Source organism: Cynocephalus volans, chromosome 7 (genome assembly GCF_027409185.1).
Source record: "Cynocephalus volans isolate mCynVol1 chromosome 7, mCynVol1.pri, whole genome shotgun sequence".
Lineage (NCBI taxonomy): Eukaryota > Metazoa > Chordata > Mammalia > Dermoptera > Cynocephalidae > Cynocephalus > Cynocephalus volans.
In genome coordinates this window covers 123,840,182-123,857,318 of record NC_084466.1, presented here as the reverse complement: position 1 = coordinate 123,857,318, position 17,137 = coordinate 123,840,182, and the positions used below count along the sequence as shown (strand labels likewise).

The 17,137-nt window shown below is 39.9% G+C and overlaps 1 protein-coding gene across 1 annotated transcript in view; it reads right to left on the bottom strand.

Moving 5' to 3' along the window:
* Positions 1-17,137, bottom strand: part of PDE6C (phosphodiesterase 6C) — a 44,367-nt gene that overhangs the window by 9,787 nt on the left and 17,443 nt on the right. The window contains exons 9-15 of the mRNA XM_063102725.1: positions 15,691-15,840; positions 14,958-15,101; positions 13,674-13,742; positions 8,881-9,027; positions 8,534-8,641; positions 8,015-8,124; positions 7,616-7,703 (exon numbers count right to left, since the gene is read on the bottom strand). Coding sequence (XP_062958795.1) covers positions 7,616-7,703; positions 8,015-8,124; positions 8,534-8,641; positions 8,881-9,027; positions 13,674-13,742; positions 14,958-15,101; positions 15,691-15,840 — 816 coding nt within the window. The remainder of the gene's footprint in view (positions 1-7,615; positions 7,704-8,014; positions 8,125-8,533; positions 8,642-8,880; positions 9,028-13,673; positions 13,743-14,957; positions 15,102-15,690; positions 15,841-17,137) is intronic.

The window sequence follows — 17,137 nt, the reverse complement described above, 5'->3', positions numbered from 1 at the left end:
AACTGAAGACCAAATATGGCTCTCAGTTATTCCAGGAGATTGAAATATTAGAAAGCAATCATTGAACAACAACTCCTCAAGTTTTAGACACTATACTATGGACTATACAAATCTTCACTTAAGTCATCTTTTTGTTTGTTTGTTTGTTTTGGCAGCTGGCTGTAGAGGGATTGAACTCTGGACCTTGGTGTTATCAGCACCACACTGTAACCAACTGAGCTAACTGGCCAGCCCTTAAGGCTTTTTAGAACATCTTCTAGGACAAGAAAAATGGTATTATACAAAGCATATATAAGTAATATAAAGGAAAGCTATGATTTGTTTTGCTAAAATAATGAATTCACCATAGCAACTATAGTTAGCCTTTTTAAATTGGTAGAATGAAGCAAGGGCTGTTGAATACTCCAAATTACAATCAACAAAAAGATTGTCTGTGTCAAAATCAATTTCTTACTTGGGACAGTTCACAGGAGTTCATGGGGCATATCTATCCAGAATCTCTGAACCAAATCTTCTGGATACAAGTTAATTTCAACCGGGTCTGGATTGGCCGGGGAAGGAGAAATTAAGTGGGGCATTTGTCATTTTAATTCCACTTAATCTGCAGGCCTTGCCTTTGCACTGGTAGTGATCCAGTGGCATATTTTCATCAACGAATCATGCCTTTATTTGTTCAATGATATACATTGCCAAAAATAATGTGTATTACATGACTTAGACACACACTTTGCAGATTTAATAACATGTAAAGCCAACCTTCATTGCTGTACTAGGAAAAATAGTAGGAGCAGGGGGTGGAGAATGTGTGAAAATGTCTTAAACTTTTAGACAAATTAATATTTGTAGCACATGAAATCATTTTAAAAAACGAAACAGACTGCTGAATTCAAAGACAGAGCCTTCCTTGTCTTTACCAGGCGTCAGATTATACAGAGTACATAATCTACAAGCATTGAGCAAATAAATAAATATTTATTTTACACCAATTATTTTAGCACATGTTGCTTATAGTTGTAAACCTGAACACCAGTTGTTATTTGGTAAGTACATGGGTGTGACAGAAAAAGCTGTATATAAAGAGAGGGATATGGAATACTACTCAGCTATAAAAACGAATGAAATACTGCCATTTGCAACAACATGGATGGACCTTGAGAGAATTATATTAAGTGAAACAAGTCAGGCACAGAAAGAGAAATACCACATGTTCTCTTATTGGTGGGAGCTAAAAATTAATATATAAATTCACACACACACACACACACACACACAAACGGGGGGAGGAGAAGATATAACAACCACAATTATTTGAAGTTGATATGACAAGCAAACAGAAAGGACATTGTTGGGGGGGAGGGGGGAGGGAGAAGGGAGGGAGGTTTTGGTGATGGGGAGCAATAATCAGCCATAATGTTTATCGACAAAATAAAATTAAAAAAAAAAAAAAAAAGGAAAAGGAAAAAAAAAAAAAAAAGAGGGATAGAAATAAATATGATACTGCTGTTGTACTCCATGTAAGTTATACCTTTTTTCAAGCAAAATAATAAAACAGCTGTATTAAAGTCGATGGATTATCGAAAGTTCTTTTACTTTACAAACAAATAGATACTGGGTTTTAAAAATTTGGTATAATTAAGAAAAAGTGTTTATATTCAACTCTTTGGCACTGCGTCCTTTGTATAAAACACAATTTACCTGAATTTCACTCATATTTTTTTCTTCTCACTCATTTTCACTTTCATCTAAAAACATGTACAAGTCTCCTAATGTCAATCAACACATGAATGGCTAAAGAAAACTGGTATGTACACACAATGGAATACTATTCAGCTATTTTTAAAAATGATATCCTATCATTTGTAGCAACACGGATAGAACTGGAAATGTTTAGTGAAGTAAGTCAGGCACCAAAGACAAACACTGCATGATCTCAGTTCATATGTGGCATCTAAAAAAAAGAAGTGGGGCCGAGCCTGTGGCGCACTCGGTAGAGTGCTGCGCTGGGAGAGCGGCGACGCTTGCGCCGCGGGTTCAGATCCTATATAGGAATGACCGGTGCACTCACTGGAAGAGTGCTGGTCACGAAAAAAAAAAAAAAAAAAAAAAGAAGTGGTTCTCATAGAAGCAGAGGCCGGGACAGAGGGGACTACCGGGTACAAAACTACGTGGTCTACCCTAAGTGAATCACTCTCCAGTATATGCAAGTATCAAAACAACACACTGAGGACCGGCCAGTGGCTCACTTGGGAGAACACCAAGGCCACGGGTTCAGATCCTATATAGGGATGGCCGGTTAGCTCACTTGGAAGAGCGTGGTGCTGACAACACCAAGTCAAGGGTTAAGATCCCCTTACCGGTCATCTTTAAAAAGAAAAAATAACACACTGTACCCCACAAATATGTACAAATAAATGTTAAATTATTTTGAATTTGAAGAATCCTTTCTCAATTCTACATTCTTTTATACCTTTTCTTTTGTTTCTTTCACACCTGAGGTTCTTAAAAGAAGAGCTTCTGATTGGTTTCTTTTTAAATTATGGCTATAAATACATATAAAAGATGCTGTTTCTGTTTTGTATTAGTTGCTAGAAAGCTCTTGGTCAAACTTGGGGCCCATATCTAACAAATATTTGCTCCTCATTGTACGTGTTTTGGGTATGCATGGCCTTTACCATGCTTCATCGCATTTAAAACTTTTTTTCATCAGCCTTCATTTTTTTTCTTTAATGCCATATTAGTATGTATTTTTGGAAGCTCCATTCAATCCTTTTTGGAATAAATTGGGGATTAAACATACACACACACACACACACACACACACACACAAAGTTGGGGTTTTTTTGTTTGTTGAAAGTAAGTAAAAGCAGACCCAGTGACCCTTTCATTAGAACAAGAGGTCTCAGGCTGTGGCCAGCACACAGGAGAAGCAAGGACATCCCTCCGAGACCCAGTTTGACACTGCAGAGCAGCAGAGGAAGAGTTGCTGGGAAAGCTGTGCTGATACACTGACTCCTGCTAGGTAGTCTCCTAGGCCAAAGAGAGTGGCACAGGCAGCAAGCAGTGAAGGAGGGAAGGCAGGCAGCAACAGCCACATCCCAAAACGAAGAGCCCAGAGCTTCACGGGCTTTACTCAATATGAACTTTACCAGCTTCTGGAAAAAAACAAAAATCAAAGAGGTGTGTTCCCTGGACAAAAGAATGGAATTGGTGAGAGAGTGTCTGAGACAACAGATTAGACGCGGAGGATTTCCCCAGCTCATCCCTGCCCTTTCCCCACAGTATTCTTCAGCAGACAGTTGGCTCCATTCAGAGATGAGAATTTTCAAAAGGGAACAAGCATAAAACCATAAAGACCATAGAACACAAAATAATCTAAGGACTCAGAGCAATTCCAACCAAAATACCAACAAGTTCTTGTATGTGTGTTTGTAAACTGACAAAATGACTCTAAAATCCGTATGGAAATGCAAAGGTTCGGTAAGTATTAGACTCACTTAAAAGTTGAAGTAAGAATAAATAATCGTAGGGCTGGCCGGTTCTCAACCGGTTAGAACTCAGTATTACAACACCAAGGTCAAGGGTTTGGTCCCCCTACCGTCCAGCCGCCAAATAAAAACAAAAAAACTATATGGGAATTACAGAGCAAAACATAAATTTTATAAATATTGATAACAGTAAAAAAAAATGCTAATGATAATAAATACCTTATAAAACAGAGGTAAAGATGTGAGAAAAAGTATAGGTATCCTAATTGCTTCATATTTTATAGCAGGGAGTTAATAGATACTGTAAGGTTAACACATAACAGCTTTAAAACGTCAAACATCAAATGCTCAGCTGTAGTTTTTCATAATTTTTCACAGTCATTTGTTACTCATTTCAGAGGACTCTTTAAGAACTAACATCTTTTGTGATAAGATACAATCGTGAAGTTCTGCAGTTCCTTCCATTTCAAAAATGTTTCTTCTGTTAAGTTAAAGTAAAAGTAAATTTAAAACCTATAATTTAAGATAAACAGAAACTCTGCAATGAAAAGAAATGAATCATTGATATATACCACAACATAGAGAAATCTCAAAATTATTATTCTGCATGAAAGAAGCCAGCACAAAAGAGTACTTATTGTATGAGCACTTACATAAAGTCTAGAAAATGCAAGTCTCTAGATTTCTAGCAACTGAAAACATTTCAGTGGTTGCCTAGTGCCGGGACTGGAGAGCGGGATGGACTGAGAAGGGGTACTAGCGATGGTTTGGGGTTAGAGAATATTCTGTATCTTGATTGTGGTGGTGGTTTCCCAGGTGTATAAAACTGTAGAAACTCATAGAATTGTACACTTTAAAGAGATGCAGTTTGCTATGAATATAAGATACTTCAATGAAGTTAATTAAAAAACATAACTCCGACTTTAAAAACTAGCTTGGCTAGCCTGATCCCATTTTTCAGAAACTGAGTCCCTCCATGCTGCCTGCATATATTCACAGGGTGACTGCAATAACATTCTTCAAATGTTAATGAAATATCTATTTCTGGGTGGTAAGATTTGAAGGAGTATTTTTTAAAAAATGTCTTTGAAATATTCCCTACTGTATAAATTTGTATAGTGGGCATATGTAATTTTTACAAGAATGATTAATCATTAATTTATTTTTTTTTCTCTTTTAATATATTCGTTTATTGTTATGATTTTTTTTACCTTGTAAGAAGTTGTGGAGCAGATGGCAGGGAGGGGGAGAGGGGACAGGGGAGGGGGATTAAGTCATTAATTTACAAAATTCATAAGAATTCAATATTCATTTGTTTTCCTGAGCATTGTGCTGAAAATATTATGTAGAGACAGGTGCAGCAGAACAAGAGAGGGGGCCTATTGCCCAGCCCCTTCCCAGACGCCCCGACTTGCTCTGCTGATTTCACTTGCTCACAGAAAGAATCTATTTTTGTTCTCTCCTGACTATTAAAATAGCAATAAACAGATGAATTCCATGTAGGACACCAAAACAGGTAGAAATGGCTTTAATTCATTCTGATTGGGGCTCTCAGATGAGTTGAGGCCAGAGAAAGCACGGGCAGTTCTAATTGTCCACGTGGTGCCTGTGACACCCACATGAGAATATCACCCACATGTTCTCGCCTTGCTGTACACAAGGTATTTAATTTCTTTTTCACTACTTCTTTTTATAAAATGGGACATGCTGATGGGGTTGATGTGGAAAAGCATAAGTAAAAATGATCATACGCTTTGTCAAGAGACGTTTTGAATAATAACAGGGTTCTGCTATTTATGCGGAGCAATTTATTTTGTCATTTCTACAATGTGTTTTAGTATTAAAATTTATACTCCTACAGATTTGGATAACAAAGTTACCACCTGTTTATTCAGGTGAAAGGGTTGATTTCTATCTGGGTTAGAATATAGGCAATTCTGTTCCTCAAAGCAGTGAGTCCAACTCTACCAAGTCTATTGGGAGATAAGAACATTTCAGTTCAAAGCCTTATAATATGAGAAACCAAATGTCTGAATAATGCCCACAAATGCCAAATTTCCTGGATAAATCCCAAGGATTTCCCTCATTTAAAAAAATTAAAAATTTTAATGTGTTTATTTTCTTTATAGAATAAAAAAGTAAAAGAACTACATTGTCTGCCTAAAATGGAAAAAGAATATCCAATGCTTAAAAATTTCATTGTTTAGCGTTCAGTTTGACTGCTCATAAACAAGCTCTGTGTGACCACATTGCCTAGCGACTCTATCGACAAGGCTTTAAAAGTCTGCAATTAACAGGCTGAATAGTACTGTAGAAAGGTCCTTGCAAAGATGATATGGATTACCGAGATGCAATATTCCTTTTTAGAAAGAATAATAAGTCTTTATATAGCCATCAAAGCCAGTCCAGACGGCAAAGTAAATAACATAAAAAAATTAAGATGGAAAACCGTAACACTATTACAAACTGTCAAATCCCAGAAGGAAAACCACAGAACATGCTAGGAGACTTCCAACAGTAAGCATTTAGATGTTTGGTTGCAGTTTTTAAAATATATTTTCTTTAGTATGTAAATGTATAATTAAGTGACATATTTATTATATTTGACATTTCCTCACTGTGGTAATATATAAACAGCATGTTATACAGATAATTCTTACTCAGAAACCAAAGATTGTCCCAACCAGCAAAACAAAGAAAGACTCATAACCGGTTAGGTAATAATTTACTCTTCCCTTCCTGAATTACTTTCAGTTCTACTCCTTCTCTTCATTGTCATAGAACAGATACTGTCTATGCTATGAATTCTGCTGCAGGAAGAGGTTCTGTCTGCATATCAGAATTAATAGAGGTCTGAGTCAAAATGCAGATTCCCAGGTCCCAACTCTCGAGACCCTGGTCAGTAACTGGGAATTGGGGCCTGGGATCTGCACTTTTAATAGCCTGCTCATCCCTGCCCAGTTAAATTGATGATTCTGAAGCTGCTGGTCTGGGTATTCATGTCTGAGAACCACCAAATGGAGTCATACCAGGTTAGTGCTTTGCCAAGAGTGCTGCAGGGCTAGAAATGCCACAGCAGGTTTGGGCTGGAATTGGCACGGGGCGCTGCACTGATCACAGACTAATGAAACCACTCAAGTTGTTTTCTTCTTTTCCCACTTTTCTGCCCAGTCACTCTGCCTTATGAGATTTCCCTGATTGACTTATGTGGACATCTTGGCTTTTCATTACCTAGAGGAATTTAGCATTATCTCTAAAGTTGGACCTATTTCCATATATTCCCTCCCTGAGCCTTTACCAAAAGATTATGACCGAAACTGAGAAAAACCCCACTCTCCAGAGGCCTTGTGTATCCTAAGGAGCGTGTGATTCTAAACAAGTTCTCTGCCCATGACAAAACGACGTTCCCCTCAGTCTCATAATGACTCATTTTAATCGTTTTTGGCTTGGAACTTTCTTAAGGAAGTGTGATTAGATTACTTGCACAGCACTTCCACATGCCTATATACCCCCTAAATAAAGTTGATGAAGGGAGAAATGACTACCTCCTATGGAAGCTTACCACACAATATGTGCAAATCCTTGTGAATTTAAGGGGCTCAAAGCCACTTCCTGCGTGAAGCCATCTTTGATCCTACCCCTTCTCCCCCCACCCCCCATGGACGTGTTCTCTCCCTCAGGAGCTCTCAGAGCATTACTCAGCGCCTCTCTGGTGGCAGCTGTTCCATACTCTCTTATATCCTGATTCACACCTACCTCCACTGCCAAAGCCCGACTTCTCATAGGTACGGACCATGCCTACAGTGTATGCCCCAGGAATGAATAAGAAAATCCCTGACCCTGCAGCTCCTTTCCCTTCACATTTGTATATGCTTTAGGGTGCACAGAGCCCTTTCAGGTCCACCATAAGCATCTTCTTCTTCCCCATAGACCCACAGACATTCTGTGGCTCTCCATGGCTCGTTTCTCCTCTGTTTCAGCTACTTCCAACTTGGTGACTCAAAAACTCCTGCACTATGGCAATTTCTATCAACTGCCATAACTCAAGGCTGCCCTCTTTCCAAGCATTTTCTGTGGGTTAGTGCTTTGATCCAGAGCTCGTGAGCTGCCCCCGAGAGGGACTCTCATACCTCATCCTGCAGTAGAGTCTTACTGTACTCCAGGTGGTGCCTCTCCAGAATAGAAGACCCATGCAGCCTTGCTAATGGAGATGTGGACCTAGGTGGAAAAGGATATGCCATAATCTTAGCTGTTTAGAGATCACACATATGTCCATACAATACAGAAAGAGTGAAGGCGTATACCAATGAGGCAGAGGCGCATTTGGAAATGGAAACAGAAAGGAAAGGGGGATAGAGCAGCTGGTCATGGGGGCTGGAGCTTGGGAGGGAACACAACATGGTCCTGAGGTCCCCAAATGTGGTGAAGAAAGATTGATCAGGCTAAGGCACAGCAAAAGTTTCCTTCTCCCCCTAGTCATCTCCAAACATCCACCAGCCCGTGTCAACATTGAGCACGTGTTCACTTACTTCATCTGGTACAAATTGTTGGTGCCTCTGTGGTCAATGTCATGGCAGAAAGCAGCAGCAAGCATGGCAAAGGCTTCAAGATCCGTATAGTATTTCTTTAGTCTTCCTGTCTAAAAATAAAATAAAATAAAAAAATATATATATATACTTACTTGGTTACTGTACCTCTACACCAAGTGCAGCAAGGTCTGCCTGCAGTGGAGAAGGGGACCCACCGTGTTTTCAGAACAAGTTGGCTTTATTTCTGTGCGTGTTGTAGCCTTCCGGGCAATTACAACATCTAGCAGGTGACTGAAATTTCTTTTAAGAAGGCAAGTGTGTGAAGGCCTGAGTGATAACTCAACCAGGTGCCCAGGGATACCCATGTTCCCTGGGGTCATCTGCAGAATCTTGGGTTTGTGGGATTGTACCTATGAATTTCAAAATTACTGATCTCAAATGAGGGGCCATATCCATTTCTCACCATGCTCTAGTGGGAAGTTTCCAGATTTACGATGATTTACAGCACTCTGCACCTACCATCAGCAAAGTAAACATGGTCTGGCCCACGTTGAATCCATGCCGCCAGTTGTGGTAAGTGACAGAGCGGTAGCCTTTCCTCACGGTGTACATCCACCTGGTAAGAACCTGTTACCAAAAGAAGACAACACCGTTTAGACTTTGGAATAGAATGCTAAAGGTTAGAAGGTCTGTGACAATCTTATCTAAAAAGATGTGTTGGTCCTGTTTACAGGGTTTAAGCTCATGTATTTACAAAGTTAATAATAATTTAAAATCCAAACTGAGTTAATCTTTTGAGCCACAGAAAGCATCCGTGAAGTACAGCGACAGAATCACACAGTATTTCAAATTAAACACCGTCTGACCTCTACGGGTACTTTGAATTTCTCCACCACATTTATTTCAAAAAACAGTCGTAATCCACATTTAATCAATTCGTGCTCTGTACTGGGGAAGTCACTGAAGCGGAATTCATACAGTTCTGCTGCCTTTGGGTCTGGCAAGTCCTCTTTCTGTTGAAACAAAGACATATTATTTCAGATTACATTCATATTTTTCCCTTTATGCTCACATATCCAATATTGGGTATAAAACAAAAAAATACGATAAAAGAATACCACATGCAATTCACTGAGCCATTGTGTGCCTGGCACTGGGTTATGCAGTTTGCATAGATTATCCTCACAACAAACCTACACAATTATCCTCTTTTTACAGGTGGTGACACTGAGACTCTGCTATATTTTAAAAACTTTCTAAGTGACAGGACTTAATTCCAAATACAACTCTAGTGACTGTTCTCTTTCTACGATGCAAAATAAAATGTTTAGTTTCAGCAGCCTTACCTATTTTCAAAACTCGACTTCTCTTTTTTTCTATTCAAGATATATCCAGTAAACAGAGGCGATTGCTCACTTCTATTCTCAGTGACAGTTTCCCAGCAGACTGTGAGCTCCTCAGGGGCAGGGATCATGCTCTTATTTGCTGCCATATCCCAGAACCTACAGTGCCTGTCCCACGAAGGTGCCCAAGAAATGTTTATTGAATGAATAAATGAATGAATGCCCCACAGTGTACAGACAATTCATTTAACCCACATCTCATTAGGATTCAAGAGTATGTGAAAAAACAGTGAATTGGGCACATAAGCATTGACATGACCTGGGAAATAAAAATATGGATCTTGCCCTTAAGGAACTTAATTTATTGAAATGGTTATAAAATACGGATCAGTGAAAGGTGAGAGCTTAGAATAATCAGAGGTCATAGCAGTGCTGTGGGAAAAACTGAATGTCAGAGGACGGGCTGGGGGAATTAAATGAGGAGAGATTCTGGAGGAGTGTGTATGCAGCTGAGTTGGTAGAAGCAAGGGAGGCGACGATTCTGCAGGGGGAGAGAAAGCGCCAAGAGGCAGGAATTAACAACAGCTATGTGGGCTATGTGGGTCTACCAGATGGCCCTGCAGGAGCAATTCAGTTCAGTGGGTACTTACTGAGTGTGTAGTGTGTCCTCAAGACTGTGCTGAGGAGGACACAAAAGGAGGGAAAGGCACGTCACGTCCCTCAGCAAGTTTAAGGTTTTTCAGGGGAAGGTTCACGCTCTATTTATACAAATTTCAACACTAAATCATATATGGCTATTTTTAAGCAAAATCATGTTTCTGGTCCCCTAGCTCTGAGGCCAGGCTGGCCCCTCTTGCCCCTCTCCTCACTGGGATTCCAGTGTCCCCTGAAGTCGCTGCTCACCACTGCCACTCTCAGACTGGTCACTTCAGTCAGAGATGTGTTCTCCTGCAGAGCAATAGCTTGGAGTCAGGAGACTGGTGTTCACTTCTGGGTTCTGATTAGATACACCTATACACCGGAACAAGCCTCAGTGTTCTCATCTGTGAAATGGGATGGTAATAACAACATTTTTGTCTTTGCTGTTTTAACTAAAAAGCAATCTCAATTTCATTTACATCTGTAAAAGAAAATGAGAGGAATATTCCATTCATGGCTAGAGGAACACTGAAGAAAACCTCTTCTCTCCCTCCTCCATTTCCTAGTCCCTCTCCCCTTCACACTCTTTCTCTCTCCAAACCATTCCAGAGTCCTTGCCCAGGTAGGCCCTTCATTTTTGTTCATTCATTTATTATTTATTCATTCACAAATATTTATTCGTACCTATATGTGCTCTAGGCATTATGGATAAAGCAATGAATGAAGCAGACAGTGACTGAAACATACATTCTAATGGGGCACGACAGACAATAAACTCATCTTTTAAAATAACAGTAAGAGGACAAGAGAGTTGTGGGGTGGAGGGTGCCCCAGTCCACACAGCTCCCTGCTGGAGAGTGTCTCTGCCCTACCGTTCTCAGAGTGTTGCTTAAAGATAACATGTGAAAATATTTTTTAATGCATTGAAGAACCAGTCACACTAAAGTGTAAATGTGCATTTCAGCAGGAAACAAAGTAAGATGTTATCACAATTATGAACCCCAGACCCCAAACGCAGTCACAGGCAAACCAATAAAATAATACTCTAATGCAGAAAGCACAGGTTTTGAAGAACAACAGTAATACAGAGAGACCGGTAACAATAAAGGTTTCCTGCTCGTCTGAGGAGTAGGAATCTGGCTCCCTGGGGCTGACTTGCTGCTCTTTGCAGGGATCACACAGTGGAGGCCTACGGAGAGGAGGAGGAAGCTGCTGATGCCCCACTTGCCTATCAAGTGTCCTACTCCAGGCTTACTGCCTCCAGCCCGGCTAGCTCCATCTGCTCCCAGAGGGTCCCCATGAACATCTGATCAAGTGACTTTCTGGGTCCCGGGGTGCCTGGCTGGTCATGCTCTTATCCTGCCTCTTTGCCAAGCCCAGCAGGCTGCCTTCTCCTCTGCTGAATCTCCAGCCACACCCAGCTGTCTTTGGTTTCCCCAAGGCAACCTGCTACATTGTGTCTGTCCTGTCCTGGCTTCCAGTTCCCATCTCCAGCCGTCTCTCATCCCCCATCATCAATCACTGCTTGGCTGATGCCCACTTTTCCTTCAAGCCTCAGCGCCACAGGTATCAACTCTGTGATTGTATCATCTTCTGAGACTTAAATGACACCCTTGGCCTTCCCAGGCCCTGTGAACCCGTCCATGCAGGCTGGTGGCATTGCTTGTATTTTTGTCTCCCTAATACCCAGGGGGCTTCTTGAACCAGATCATAATACCTGTTGCCCTCAGCATCGAACATCGTTCCTTATATTACAGTATGTCTCAATAATTACTGAATGAGTGAGAAAGTATTGAATAAAGGATGAGTAAATGAGGCACTTCTCTAGGAAATCCTCTCCAAATCTTCCATGGTCTGTAAATGTTAGCTGCAGGGCCTCTGTGAGTGACTGAGATGTCCTAGACAGCAGGAGAAAGGTAGGAAGCTGGCTTGTGTCACTCCACTGCCTGAGTCGGTGCATCTGCATCAATACTCCAGTCCTTCCCAGCACAGAGACACAGAGCTGTGGGTACCCCTAGAAAAGAGTCCTGGGCCTTCTAGGAACCTAAAATCAAAGTGCACACCTGGAGAAAGAATCAGGGCAAGTGGAGATGGACAAAAAATTATGGGAAATGATACCAGGATAATTTTGGAGAACTCTTCTGAAATATGTATTTGTTTAAGTTCCTAAGTTTTATGCAGCAATGATTTGACATTACCCCAGAGTAGGTTTTACATTGAAAATAGGCTGTTTTGGATAAGTCTACTGGTTCTTTGCTCATTTTACTGCTTCTGCAACATAAGGTCTTTTCTTCTCTAATACCGACATAGAGAATTTCTAATGTTACGGATATCAACTAAAGTTTTCTTTTACAAAAAGATGCTTATCATTGAAGGCAGGTGAGGAGAAGGAAGGGTCGTCTTCTGGGCCAGGTGTGCAAGGATGGTGTCCAGAGGAGGAGCCAAGGAAAGCGGGAGGAGGGAGAGGCTCAGGTGACCTGAAAATGTGTAGGGTGGGAACTGAGCCCTCAAAAAGGGTCAAAGGTCAACAGCTCTATGGAAGGACAGAGCCCATGAAAGATGGGAAGGGGGAAGGTGAAACAGTCAATGTGTCTTAGTTTAGAAAGAACACTTACACCACAGATCGTAAAGGGGCAGTAGAAAACAGAGTGCAGCCATTAGTGAGGGGGTTAAATGGGATGTTATTTCAATTTCAATCAGACGGAATTCAAGGTCTGGGGGTCTTGGTAAATATCCCAGGATCTCATGGGATCCCAGAAAAGTCACATGCTAGAAATAGGGTTCCACCCTAGTAGTAAGAGCAGACTGAAAAAGACTGTCCCTAACAAAATCTAAAACCAACTCTCTTCATCTGCCAGCAGAAAATCTAACCCTCTTTGCAGAATGATAATACCACTCAGAGCCCCTACAAGTTTTTATCCACAATATCTGGTTTTTAATTAAAATATCATAAAGCATGCCTTAAAACAGGATCAAATAACTGAAACCTAAGTATAAAAAAAGATAGTAGAGCCAGACCTATAGGCGATTCAGGTATTGAGATGGTTACTTTAAAATAATTATGACGGGCCGAGCCCGTGGCGCACTCGGTAGAGTGCTGCGCTGGGAGGGCGGCGACGCTCCCGCCGCAGGTTCGGATCCTATATAGGAATGACCGGTGCACTCACTGGCTGAGTGCCGGTCACGAAAACGACAAAAAAAATAAATAAATAAAATAAAATAAAATAAAATAATTATGACAAATAAATTTTTAAAAATAGAAGATAGTCAAAGTAGATTTTAAAAATGGAACATTTTAACAGAGCTGGAGCCTTAAAGAAAGAATTAAATATACATTCTAGATCTGAAAAAGAGAATTTCTGAAATTAAGAACTTATTGAGTGGGTTTAACAGTAGACTGGACACATCCAAAGCCATGATATCCCTAGATAGCGTGCCTGAAGTCCCTTCACAGTAGGACAGTGCAGTGGTGATTCTCAGCTATCTGTGTGCACTGAACTGTAGGGGACAAAGATGGAGAAAAGCAGGGAATCAGAAGATCAGTCTCTAGAATAAATCTCCTTTCTTTTTAGCCTTGAAAGGTGTCAGGGAAGAGGAAACTCATTTACTTGAAAAACGAGAAAGCACGTCCTAATATATTTTATGAAAGGCATTCAGGATAGAAGGAAAACACTTACCAAAATTTTGACAAGTTGTTTTTCTTCACAGTCTTCAATCGTATCTACATTTAACTTCTCTTTAAATTTCTAAAATGTAAAAGCAATTGAGATGTGAAATTCCTAGGAAGACTTGATTCCTCTGCTATTAAAATCAGTTAAGATATACTTAAAACATGCTCTGATGACTTCTATGACAAAGATACATTCTAGACACAAAGAAAACCTACAGCACCTGATTATGAAGATTTTTACTCAGGAAATAATCTTATATAATAATTTCTCTATTCCTCAAAAATGTAAGAGTAGCTGTCTTAAAAAAGAAGAGGTGTGGGTTGTTTGTATGTAGGTGAGAATGAAAGAGAAAAATGAGCAACTTACATCTGCTTTTCTATTAGCTTATAGCAATTTCCCTTTATTCTCCCTCTAGACCTTCTCATCTTTAACATCTCAAACTCTTAAATCAAATTCCTCTTAACTCTCAAACTACCCAGCAAAACCAAAAAACAAAACAGAACAAAAAACCATCCCAGCAAAACTACACCTACACACGCATTCTAAAAGCTAGGGAAATAAAAGGAAAAGAGATGGTGAGCATGTGACATTTCCCCTTCCTGTCGTGGTGATTAGAACACTGTCAGCTAGAATCCATTTGCTCCCGCATCATTGTGATGTTGGTCTTGGTCATGTGACTTGCTTTGGCCAGTGAGAATTTTAGTGAATGTGATGTGGGCAAAGGCTTGAGGTATGCTGGCACAGTTGTGCTTGCTCTTTGGTGCTTCTGGAATCACTGTGAGAACAACATCGATCAGGTAGCTGCTGGTCCAGAAAGGATGAGGGACACATAGAGCAAACCAAAACCACAGCCAAGTCCAGCCAAGTTCAATCAAAGCCTGGTCAACCCACAAATGCATGAGTGAGAGATAGATGCTTATTACCACATGCCACTGACATGTATGTGCTGGTGCTGGTGCAGCATTAGTTGGCAATAGCTGACTGATACATTTCTCTTCCTGGAAATATTTTTATCCTGATAACACACTTGAGTGTAGATGTCACTGCTTCAGCTCCTACAGACCCAAGAGCTATTTCTAACAAAGTGCTATTCCAACTACGCAGCCTATACACCCACTTAGGGCTTGTGTCATGGGGCCATTAAGGTCCTCCTCAAGCCCCTCCCTCTCCATGTCCCCTTCACTAGTCCAGAACTAAGCCTATTCTCATTTGTCAGACCCCTGGGTAATTAGGTGATTTCCAGAAGCTATATACCACCTAATGTCCACAGGACATAATGTCCCCACTTACCAAAATAGACTTAATCTCATCAGGAGTGGCTTTGGTGTGGTTCATGAGCATTTCCTGAGCAATGTCCTTTCTGTTTTCTAGCTTATTCATTTTCTCGTAGGTGTCAGTATTTAAAAGCGACCATCCAAGAAATTGTGTGAGAGTCTGAAATGTATAAGAGGTGATTCAGATTCTCTAAAGTTAAAGAAAAACTGATTGGAGGCCACCATCTGCATGCATTCCTTCCGTCAGCCTCCCATCCACCATCGACAACCCAGTTCCTTATTTTAATCTAAGAAAAGATGTACTAAAATAATCAGCCCCAGACAATAAAATTGGCTAAGCCCTCGCTTTTCAAAGTGCACTATGCACCATGAAGACTTTATTAGAGGAGAGAGATTGCAAATACCACTAGAATAAAGCAGGACCTGAAAAGTAGAGGGCTGGGGAGGAGAATAAGGATGAGAGGGAACAGAAGGGACAAGAGGCAGGAAGAGGTAGAAATCTTTCCCATTTTCCTAGTATTGTAAAGAATTTTGGTTAAGCTAAAATTTTATACTTTGGTTAAAAAAAAATGTTGCAATTCATAAGTCAGGAAACAGAAATGACATAACAATGTATTGATTATGATCATGTGTGACTCGGGTCTTAATTGCCCTTCAAAATACCATTCCAGAATCATAGAGAAGTATGCATCCATATTCCATTATTTAGCAAGTTTCATTTACTTCCATTAATTTATTATTGCACTTACCTCAGTAATGGATTCATCATGCTCGTCAAAAGGTTTTCCATCCTTCCTGTTGTAAAACGTAGCTACTCCTACAATGTCTTCTTTCTTGTTGACGATAGGCAGGGATAAGACATTCTTAATGACCCAGCCAGTTTCATCCACAGGTCCTTTCTACAAACAATAAGAGAACTTTGGTTACTTTGAAAACCTTTTTACTTTGAAATGATTATAGACTTAGAGGATGTTGCAAAAGAAATGTAGAAAGAGCTTCCATGTACCCTTCACCCAGTTTCCCCCAGAGTAACTACTGTCGTGTAACACATGCAACAGTTGTGTAACAGTATGTAGCTAAGGCAAAGGCAGCCACGCACTCAACACACCACATTAGAATGTGTTCTTTAAGCCTCCCTTTGGCTTATTTAGTCACCCTGAGAGGTCCATGTTAAGTTTTGGTCCATGTTAAGTTTCTCCTAGGAAGCCTTCTCCAACTTTTCTAATCTCTATATAACTTTTCTTTTTTTGAATTCCAACATCCCTTAGAGCCTGGACCACACAATTTAGCATATAAATATGTCCTAAGTGCTTAGAATTGTTGATTTTTGTCTCTGAAAATAATTTTAAACTTACCAAAGAGCAGGGATAATTTCATAAACTTAAATTTCACCTAAGTGATGAAACAGTGCTGAGCATATCAAGGTACTCAATAAACAATTGTTTATTATGTAAACAAGTAAGTCAAGTAACTTGTTTCTTACTTATTCCCAGTCTTTATAGTTGGAATGAAAAGCAGAGAATCCAAACCTGAATTTATGTGTCCCAATGGTCAAAGCCTTAGAAAAAAGATACAGCACACAGTGTTCTCAAACACCATCACACAGATTAGGGAAAAAATCAATAGCAAGAAATATGCGTGCAAAATAACTTCACAACCATAAGTACTAATGTATATTTCTTTACAGCTTCCAAACTAAGCTTCACTGACTGCTTCTCAGTATTTTAGCAAATATTCACTTGCTGCCTGTTTATATTAATGCATTTTGCCATTAATTAGAGCTTGTTGACAGAAATGTGATAAAAGAACCTAAGATTTAAGAAAAATTAATAGGACAAAAACTTAAAACTGAGAAAAATCTGTGTACCTTTTCCCCTGTGAATTAGGATCACTTTAATTAATATTAAATAACCTTCACTTTATTAGTCCACTTTAAAGAACATTGTGGTAGGCAGAACAATGCCCCTCCTCCCAGATGTCCCCATCCTAATCCCTGGAATCTATAAATACTTATATATTATCTTACAAGTCAAAAGGGAATTAAAGTTGCAGATGGAATTAAGGTTGCTAATCAGCTGACTTTAACATAGTAAAGTTATCCTGGATTTTCCAGGTGGACTCCATGTAATTACAACGATCCTTAAAGTTAGGAAAGAGGTTGGAGTCAGAATCAGAGAAGGAGATATGAAAACAGAA